Genomic DNA, 9846 nt, shown 5'->3' with positions numbered 1-9846 from the left:
TATTACTATGGTTGCACCGAACAACATATGGTGGTGCACAATACCACACATTTCTCTTTCCACTATTAGACATCATTACCTTGATTGGTGTTCGTAGCTTTGTGGAGGCCAACATGGGCCATCGCCCCTCTCCTCTAGCTCATGAGATTTCTTCATATTAGCAAACCTCCTCCCCAACGCCTAAAACACCAATTAGCGTGTCAGCGCTCTAAGCAAGGTTATTGGGTTGTAGCCCAAGAATTATCGCTTTCCTCTCCTCGTGTCGTTCTTCCGCTCGTGTCACAAGCCCGCGCCAGCTGGATCGCTCACAAGCATGTTGCCGCTCTACTGGTTTTCTTTTAAAAAAAATCTTAAATTTTGATAAAAAATTATAAGTCAAAAAATGTTCACGAGTTTGATATGCATTCGTGAATTTTGGAAAAATGCCCGCAAGTTGAACTTTTTTGCAATGTTGTTAAGAAAATCATGATTTTTTCAAAAAAAAGCATGGGTTTTAAAAATGTTCACAGTTTGAAAAGGTTCACGAATTTGAAAAAAGTTCAAGAAACTTAAAAGGGTTCGTGAATTTGAAAAAAATTCATGAATTTCATAAAATGTTCATGAAGTTGAAAATGTTCACGAGTTTGAAAAATGGTTACGAATTTGATAAAAAGTTCATGAATTTGGGAAATGCTCATGATATTGTAAAAAAATCATGAATATCGAAAATGTTTGCGATTTTCAAAAATTAGAAAGAGTTCTTGAAATATAAAAAAAGAAACAAAAAATAAAAATAAAAAAGAAGAAGAAAAAACCCAACTAATGATAAGGATTTTAAAACTTTAGGAGCGTCACCTATATAATCTTTGTTTAGAGTGTGAAAAATGATAAAAATGGTGATAATATTGGGATTTGTGAGGTCTCAACTTTATCTAGAAGGCACCCCATAAATTCGGAGGGTGATAAATCTTGTGCTGAAATGGTGTAGGCTAATAAAAACCTGATTGAAGTACCTTTGTAGCAGTGTGGTCTCCTGCATTATGTCCAACATATGGGCTGCTATGACAATTATTAAGAATGACATCCATCTCATGCTCATGCATACATCGCCTAATCATGTTATCAGACCTGTATCGATAGAGGAAAGAGTCATCCCAGTAGTACTTCAACTCACTGAAGAATTTCTTCCTCGGATTATAATTCAAATCCGAAGGCAAGTACTTTCCTACAAGGAAGTTAGCATAATCTGCAAACCATGGTTCTATCTTTTTAATCATGGCCAAACTCTCACCTAGGAAGGATTCATTTATTGGCACAGGGTTATAAGGTATCCTTTCCATCTGAGATAGGTCGTCACCCATTGGATTGTTCTTGCCTCTTTGGTACACGATATGCCAATCAAATTCTCGTTGCAAAATATCCAATTGATCAATCGAGGCTCAGTGTCCTTCTTCGAAAGAAGATATCGTAAGGCGCGATGATCCGTGTACACAATCACTTTAGAATCTATAATTTATAATACCTAAATAGTTCATCCCTAGTATGTTATTTCTCTTGACATGCAACCTATCCACCTCAGCAGCCTACCACATCATCGTTCCATTAGTGGCTTACATGAGGGACCAACCATAGGCTTACCACCATACAGAACGGCCACATCAGCCTTCAGTTACCGTGTAACAAGGAGGAATGAGTGGATGACCGGCTGGGCTGTCGGAGCGACCTGGGGCTTGCAAGCGACTTCTCATTTTTGCCGGCCTGCCAGAGCCGAAGTGTCTTCCATGGGCTCTATACATAGCCTTCTTGTTATTTTCTCCCATAATACAAAACGTTAGCTCTTTGCTTTGTTCGTTCGAAGTGGCCATCTTGCACATTCCTAGCCCATGTGTAAAAGAAAAGCATCGCTCCTCTAAGTCGTTTTCCCGAAGCCATCCCTAATATCTGTCGTGATCTATTGCCCTAAAAAAATCTACCGTGATCTATGCTTCTCTCTAAAGCCGCCACCACTACCCCTTCCGGGTTCCGGTGCTACCACCGCTGCTCCCCAGCCCAGTTCCCCAGCCATCCTTAATCTCCAGCAAGATTTACCCATCCGCGGGCGCCGCCACTATCCCTTCCAGCGCCACCACCGACGCTCCCCGTGCCAGTTCGACCAGCCACCGCCAACCCTGAATCTTTCCCAGCCACCCAATCTAAACATATCATAGGCAAATACAATAGCAAGTAATTCTTTTTCAGTAGTGGCTAAGTGCTTTTGATCATCATCCAAACTCCTGCTAGCATAATAGATGCCATTAAGTTTCTTCTCATCCAGCTGTCCTAAAACTGCTCCAATAGCATAATCACGAGCGTCACACATTATCTGAAAGGGTTCATCCCACTTAGGAGGTTGAATGATCGGGGTAGTTATCAAGGCATCCCTCAGATTTTCATAGGTCAATACATATTCCTCATAAAAATAATATGGGATGTCTTTCGCCAAAAGGTTAGTGAGTGGTTTTGGTAGTTTAGAGAATGAACCGCCTATAAAAACTTGCATGCCCCATAAAAGTTTGCATCCCTTTTGCATCTTGAGGATAGGGTAAATTTTCTATTACCTCTATTCTTTCTTAACAATGCAGGAGAGTTGGATGTAGTAATTGCATTAAAAAAGAAGAGGATACACATACACAACCCATACATCGCCATAGAGGCACAAGCCATCTAGATTACCAAACGACCTAAGGATTGCCAACCCAAAAAATCATGACTAATAGGTCAACAAACTCATCCTAGACTAGAACAAGAGTGTTGCGCATGGCAAGATAGCAAAACACCAGTCAAAAACAACACAACTTAAACATGACTCCAAAGATGACAACGACTAAAGCACAAGCAACCCAAGGATGAATCCGCCACCAGCCATGAGTCACCAACACTCGCACAAGTGTAAATAGTCGGCACGATGTCACCGAACAACGAGGCCATGCCCAGTGCCATCAGACCGACAGCCACACAGGCCACAAAAGGAGAACCGAGGAGTGGACGAGCACAAACTAGGGGGGAGGGGCATGAGTCGTACAACAGCGAGGATGACAACATCCATTATAAACAAACGAGGGGCGGGATAGCGAAGGAGGCGCAGGCAGAAATGCCCCAAAGCCATCCGACGGGAGAAGACGAGGCAGAACCGTGGGAGAATTGCACTATGGTGTGTTGTGCTATGACCTATGAATCGAAACTTTCCACATGCATCAAGGCCCTATAGTCGGGACAAGATTTCAGCATCACACTGGAGTAGACATGGAGACAGATGTCCGGTCCCTAGCCAAAGCAGTCAAGAACGACGAGAGTGACTTGGCAGTGAAGCGGGGATCAAAGTCTTGTTTAGGGAGATGAAATTCCTAGCGAGGTTTAAAATATGTTTCCTTTTTGCTTAGACCCTAGTAGCAATGCTCCGGCAACATAAATCGCCGCGAAAAACGTTCGTAAATGCTATCCTTCCTAGGAACGTTCGCTGTATAGCATTACCGTTTGGCTTTTGTATTGCCCTTGGTGGTTGTTTGTTGATGGAACATAAGATATTTTCCAGCTAAGACTAAAACCTCTGTTGAACTCGAGCCTCGCGTGTTTTTCTACCTAACAGAGCGATCAGCCATCATATGCATGCAAGGTCAACACTTTGAAGGCAAATTCAGCGCGCGAAGAGCTCACCAAGCCTGGTAGACATCGACGGGTCTAGGTCAAGGTGCAGAAGGATAACATAGTGGTCAACATTTCTTGGCAGACGGGACAAGTTGCATGTGGCGTGAACGAACTGTGACACCTTACAGAGTGAGAAGAAGTGGCGAACCGCTGGTACATATCGCTACGCTACGGACTCGCAGCTCGCAGGAGAGAGAAGGTGGCCGCGCTTTTCGTCGTCCTCTATCACTGCATGTACCCATGACGGCCGTATAGTTTGAACGTTCCAACCGCGACTTGCAAAACCGCGTGACTCTGTAGTCAGTGCCACTGTGCTGCTTGATTGGGGTGCCAGACATATAATGGCGACGTTGAAGTACTTCATATTTTGCTTAGGTGTGGTACAGCTCTTGGTTTGTTGGTGCATATCGAAATTCAGCCACTTGGAGGCATTTCTTGAAGCTTTTCCAAATCACTTTTTTTTTTTGGTTTCTTCCATCTGCCAGAAACTTGGCTTCTTCATCGGTTAGCCCCTTCCCCTATGTTGTTTTCGCAGATGGTACGAGAAGCGTAAAATTAGGAGACGACAAAACTCCTTATTTTTATCGTCAAATCTTTGGTGTTTCTCTTTGTGATTCGGGTAGGTTACAAACTACTACGATCGAGCTGAATTTCGCCAGCTTCCTCCAAGAAATGGGCTGTCTATGCCTATTCCGGGACAAATGGAGGCGCAAGAGACGGCCGGAGAAGTCGGCGCCGGCTTCCCATTCTCAGGCAGCCGCGGCCTCTTACTACGCCGCATGCACGCACGACGCGTCCGTACCAGCCGCCGCTGCCTCGACCGCGTCGCCGGCCTGCAGCGCTACTGCTACGAGCACATCCGACGGCTCAGGCACGCGGCCGGCGTCGAGCAAGTCCTTGGGCTCCTCCGCGCGGAGCATCCCGGAGCTGTACGGGGAAAGGGGCGCGCAAAGCCTGCTGGAGTTCGGCCTCAGCGAGCTCCGTGGCGCCACGGCCAACTTCAGCCCGCTGCTCATGGTCGGCATGGGCGGCTTCGGGTGCGTCTACAGGGGCGCCCTCCGCCTCCCTGTCGGGAACCCCCACGGCACCGCGGTCGCCGTCAAGAGGCTCAACCCCAACGGTGGCCAGGTACCGACACTGCGATGTAATTCCATCACTGAAGAATTCAAGTGTCTCCGGAGTTTAGACTCCAACACCTGATCTGATCACCTGGCTCTCCTGTTCAGGGACACAAGGAATGGCTGGCTGAGGTTCAGTTTCTCGGCATCGTGGAGCACCCGAACCTCGTCAAGCTCGTCGGCTACTGCGCAACACAGACCGATCAAGGGCCGCAGAGGCTTCTGGTCTATGAGTTCATGCCCAACAAGACGCTGGACGACCACCTGTTCAACCCAGAGCACCCTGTCCTTCCATGGGACGTCAGGTTGCAGGTAGCACTGGGTGCTGCTGAAGGGTTGCTCTATCTCCATGAGGGCCTTGAGCTTCAGGTAGGTAACCAATCTGCCCTCCAGTGCCCATCACCCTCTTAGGATTTGGTGAAGCTGTTTTTTATCCATGAATGAATTTGCTTGTTTTGAGCAAGATTAGGCAGACAGTTTCTACACCGGCAGCTCTCATCAGATCATGGCATCAGAACTGAATTATGAGCTAGTACTACATGGAAAAGTCAGAATGTTCAATTATCATCACAGCCTGAACCATTATACTCATGATGATCTTTCGATATCTGTAGATTATATACCGCGACTTCAAGGCTGCAAACATACTGTTGGATGAGGAGTTCAGACCAAAACTGTCGGACTTCGGATTAGCAAGGGAGGGGCCATCAGAAGGTCAAACCCATGTGTCTACAGTGGTATGTCAAATTTCACTATAGTAACCGGCTCAATTTCCTTGGGTTGCATAGCCACACCACATGGCATTCTGAATGTTCCATATGGAGCATCTCACATAGAGTCGCTCTTTGCAAATTCAGGTAATGGGAACCTACGGCTACGCAGCTCCAGACTATGTCCAGACGGGGCATCTCACCACCAAGAGCGACGTCTGGAGCTTCGGAGTGGTAATGTATGAAATCCTCACTGCTCGACGCTCGGTAGAGAAAAAACGCCCCAAGAACGAACAGAAGCTCCTGGAGTGGGTGAGGCGGCACCCAGCCGACAGCGAACAGTTCAGCGAGATCATCGACACAAGGCTTGAAGGAAGGTACTCCATGAGAGGAGCAAGAGAGATTGCCAAGCTGGCCAACAGCTGCCTTGCAAAGTATGCAAAGGACCGCCCCACAATGGTGGAGGTGGTTGAGAGGCTGAAGCTGGCAATGCAGCACAAGGAACTGGATGGTCACGATGTCCGTTCAGTGGAGGAAAGCTTGCTTCTTCATGAGGCACCAACGACACCACCTATGGAGGATGAGGCTGCGGTGTCGGCAAGGCGGCGGATGCTTCATTTGGCTGCCCTAGGTGAGAATGCAAATGCTCATGCAAGGAGAAGATTGATGCTCATGAGGGCAGCTGCTCCTCGGACGTGTACCCTGTCATCGTTGAGCTCTTGATTTTGCCGGATTTTGTTTTCTTGTTGTTCTGTTTTGGATGTATGATTGTATATGGTTTAGAAATTTAGTTTTCTCCAGTGCCATAGCTGCTGATTGATGAGTAAAGTTTGAAGGGCTGGGGTGGTAAAAATAGGTTGAAAAGCATGAAATGCAGTTATGCCTTTCTTTTGTCGCCTCACATGAGCTAGTAATTTGAATACATGAAAATGGTGCCTACTATTTCATTTGGATAGTACTCTTTGGAATAGTGGAAGCACGCTATTTTATTTTATTTTTTACTTTTGTTGGCAAAGGAAGCACACTAATTGGAACTTAATTATAAGCACACTATAGGAAGGACAGCGATTTTCTCGAGTGAATTTCTAACTACAGGAGGAACAGAGAACGGGGAGCTGAAGCGGGCAGGTCAGCAGCTGAGCTGTAAAGGCCAGGACGGTTTTTCTTTGATAGGTTACCTATTAATTATTAATGACAGCAATTCCCACCCTATTTGATCCATGCCCCCTTGTACTCCCTTGTGACTAGTCTATTATACCCTCAACTGATTACCTATATTTCCGAAAACTAACTTAGAATAAACTTGCTAAAACCCCAAGAAACGTACTATGCTATGTTTTTGTTTTCAACAAAGCTCATGACACAGAAAGTTAAATCCCATCTCAGTCAGCATCAGCATCCTCTTCAGTAGCGTATACTTGTAATATGGTAATAAGTGTGGCATTGTAACAACAGAGTGAACAGCGGTTCTTTTTCTTAAACAACAGTGTAAATTTCACAAAAGTGAAGAGAAATTAAACACCGAAGAATTAAAAACCAGCAGAAGCAGGTCATGAGTCATCACACAAATCAGTTCTCAGCAATGGGAAAGACTGATCCAATCTTGTTGTTACCCATACGATAGCACTTGACGTTCACGGTGTACGGGCCGATATCGACGCGGTTATCCTCCCCTCCCATAAAGAAGCACAGTGTGTAGAGTGCCAGCTCGAACTCGGGGCTAACACCAATCAAAGAGCTTGATACTGATTTCAGCACACCATGCCACTCAAACTGAACGGTCAGTAACTGTGTCTCCGAATCAGGCTGTGAAAACAAGAATGGAACATGTTAGATGCATTACTTACATTATATACATGTACATCTTATGAATGTAGAGACTATATACTCACTGATTCCCCACGCCGTCTTGGGAATATGTAACCTTGGTAGTCCACATTTCCCTTGGCTTCTTCCAGATAAAACTGCAAAATAATCATGTACTTGCAGTCAGATGTATTTCCATACAACGATACAAGACTGCTGAAGCATTACATGGACTTACCTGAATCCAGTTATGGAATCCTGAGACCTCGGTCTCTCCTTGTCTCTGTTCCTTTATCTCACCAACAAACACATGCTCAAATGCAGAAGAGCAGCTAGAGTTGCCACATCTTCCATACAAATTAAACCAAAGGGATGTCAGCATTGCCTTGAAATCATCATAGTCTTGGGATACGACTCCCTTCAGCACTAAATACCGGTGCAAGTACTTAATCGACGCTGTCCGGGCAATCTCTTCAATAAATGCTGCTTCTTCGTGCTTGTCCTGCTGAGTAACAACTTCTTTGTACCCTTGGTGTGGGTTGTAATTGTCAAGAAGCGCGCAGAAGCGAGAGTAGGTGGGCTTGGTGAGCACATCATCGCCTAGCCAGCTGAATAGGTTTTCAGATGACATATCATCCTTCTGATAAACCTTCTTTCCCTCTCCACATTCAATTCTGTAGTCCTTACCAGGAACAAGACGGTTCATATCAAGCTCCCACAACCGGCTACATGCTTCCGTCAAGCTATTGAGCTCCTCCCTGGTAGGCTCTACATTTAAGCCATGGTGGATCTGACCAAAATCTTCAGAGTACTCTTGTTCAGATGGTGGCCTTTTGTATGCGTTCCATGCTTCACACTGTACCAACCAGTTATATAGGAGTTCAGAGTTCAAACAGGACAATGAAGCTTCACAATATACTAGTATAGTATCACCATGAGATCTTACCGAAGGAATTCTACAGGTTAGTTCATATATACATAGGGGTAAAGGTAACCACCAGTATCGGTCTAAAATTCAGTTATTTCATTCAGTGTGTCAAGAGTAGAGAAATGGTGTTTGATGTCAGTGTCGGTCTGTTGCATGACACTGATTACATACCGAGAAAAGTATTGGCCAATAAACATCACCTAAAACACATAGAAACTTATCTGGTATTTGCAACCAACTATTAACTTTAATTACTAAACACAAACCTGTTGTGGTCTTCCATGGTGCTTTTTCTCCCCTACAGTTTCCCAACCTTCATCATTTGTTTCTTCTCCCTCCTAACATCCAAAATTAAAGAGTTGGCTTATTAAGAAATCCATCCGAACTTCAGACTGATACTGAAAAGCTCTAAGATACAGTTATAACACAGACACTACAATATTGGTAGGTATATGACTGAACAGCAGGTCAATTGCCCACAATTTTCAAGTAGAGAAATTCAAACATAACAGAACAGAATCAAACCTGCTGTTGCCTCCTGTGTGCTGGCGCCTGCTGGTGCGGTAGCCTGCTACCACCATCACTAATCCTGCCCTCTCCCTGGTACTACAAAAAGAAACCCAAATCAGCTACATCATCAGCACACTACAACTCAACATGGAAATTCAAACAATGGGGACTGAAAGCACCCCTGATCATCTGGACAAACCTGGCTGTGAGATCCACCATGCGCAGATGGATGATGCTGCTGCTGCTTCCGGCCCTCCGTCCTCTCCCAGCCCTCGTCCTCCCTCCTCTCCTCCTGAATGCAATTACGAAAAATCAATAGCTGCTGATCACACAAAGTAACACGAACTGAACAGGCCACCCACCCGCCTGGAGGGCCGAGGACCCCGGCGCTTCTCCTCCGGCTCGCTGCCCTTCTTCTCGGAGACCACCTGCCAGAACCAACCAAAACCGTTAGGCTTTACCAGACCGACCAGCCATTCCGCGCGAAGCTTCGGCTTCATTCACAATTGAGCGAACAGCCGGCGCGCACCTCGGCCCACGTCGAGCGGTCCCGCTGCTCGCAGCCCTCCTCATCCTCCTCCGCCTCGGCGTCCCGCGCGGGGCGGTGCCTCCTCGGCGCCTCGTCGCGGTCTTCGCCCCGCTCCCGCTGGTCATCGCCGCCGTCCAAGGCGTCGATCGCCGCTTTGGCCAAACCCTTGATGAGCCCCTCCATGGCGAGAACAGGGGAGTTGGGAAGCGGGGATGGGGTGGATCCGACTGGCTGTTAGGATCTGGGTGATGACTGGTGAGGAGGAGGAAGTTGTGCTGTCTCGAGGGGTAGTGCGCCGTGGGTGGACTGTTCGGGTGGAAAAGGAAGGATTTGCACGTGGTGATCGCCGATTGGGCTGCCCGGGTCGGTGGGGTGGAGTAATCGCGGCGACGCGGATGACCGACGAAATCTCGTGCGTTAATTAACAGCTGCTGCCATTCTCAAAAAGAACAAGCCCGCTGCTGCCGACAGTCAGTTCAGAGGATACCCACGCAGGTATTAATTAATTAATTAAACCTATTAACAGTCGCACAAAGGGCGCTCGTTCGCGCTAGCCACCTCAGCAATTTTACTGTGGCGATT

General features: G+C 46.5%; 2 protein-coding genes across 4 annotated transcripts; one reads left to right on the top strand and one right to left on the bottom strand.

The window, feature by feature from the left end:
* The first annotated feature begins 3946 nt into the window (after positions 1-3946).
* Positions 3947-6488, top strand: LOC123046189 (probable serine/threonine-protein kinase PBL19). Of its 2 annotated transcripts, XM_044469497.1 has the most exons (5): positions 3947-4167; positions 4287-4791; positions 4890-5150; positions 5396-5518; positions 5639-6488. In XM_044469497.1, exons 2-5 carry the CDS (start codon positions 4336-4338, stop codon positions 6212-6214), a joined length of 1416 nt encoding a protein of 471 aa, XP_044325432.1. In that variant the 5' UTR covers positions 3947-4167; positions 4287-4335; the 3' UTR covers positions 6215-6488. The 2 variants fall into 2 exon arrangements, with proteins under 2 accessions (XP_044325432.1, XP_044325431.1); XM_044469496.1 differs by having other exon boundaries at positions 3947-4791.
* A 406-nt stretch (positions 6489-6894) lies between these two features.
* Positions 6895-9605, bottom strand: LOC123046188 (poly(U)-specific endoribonuclease-B). Of its 2 annotated transcripts, none has more exons than XM_044469495.1 (8): positions 9265-9605; positions 9098-9163; positions 8935-9027; positions 8751-8825; positions 8492-8563; positions 7536-8153; positions 7384-7455; positions 6895-7297 (listed from the first exon to the last, which is right to left on the bottom strand). In XM_044469495.1, exons 1-8 carry the CDS (start codon positions 9445-9447, stop codon positions 7061-7063), a joined length of 1416 nt encoding a protein of 471 aa, XP_044325430.1. In that variant the 5' UTR covers positions 9448-9605; the 3' UTR covers positions 6895-7060. The 2 variants fall into 2 exon arrangements, with proteins under 2 accessions (XP_044325430.1, XP_044325429.1); XM_044469494.1 differs by having other exon boundaries at positions 8751-8831; positions 9265-9603.
* Between the last annotated feature and the right edge of the window lie 241 nt (positions 9606-9846).

Source organism: Triticum aestivum, chromosome 2B (genome assembly GCF_018294505.1).
Source record: "Triticum aestivum cultivar Chinese Spring chromosome 2B, IWGSC CS RefSeq v2.1, whole genome shotgun sequence".
Classification (NCBI taxonomy): Eukaryota; Viridiplantae; Streptophyta; class Magnoliopsida; order Poales; family Poaceae; genus Triticum; species Triticum aestivum.
The sequence above is the reverse complement of the archived record's forward strand: the minus strand, read 5'-3'. Positions and strand labels throughout refer to the sequence as shown.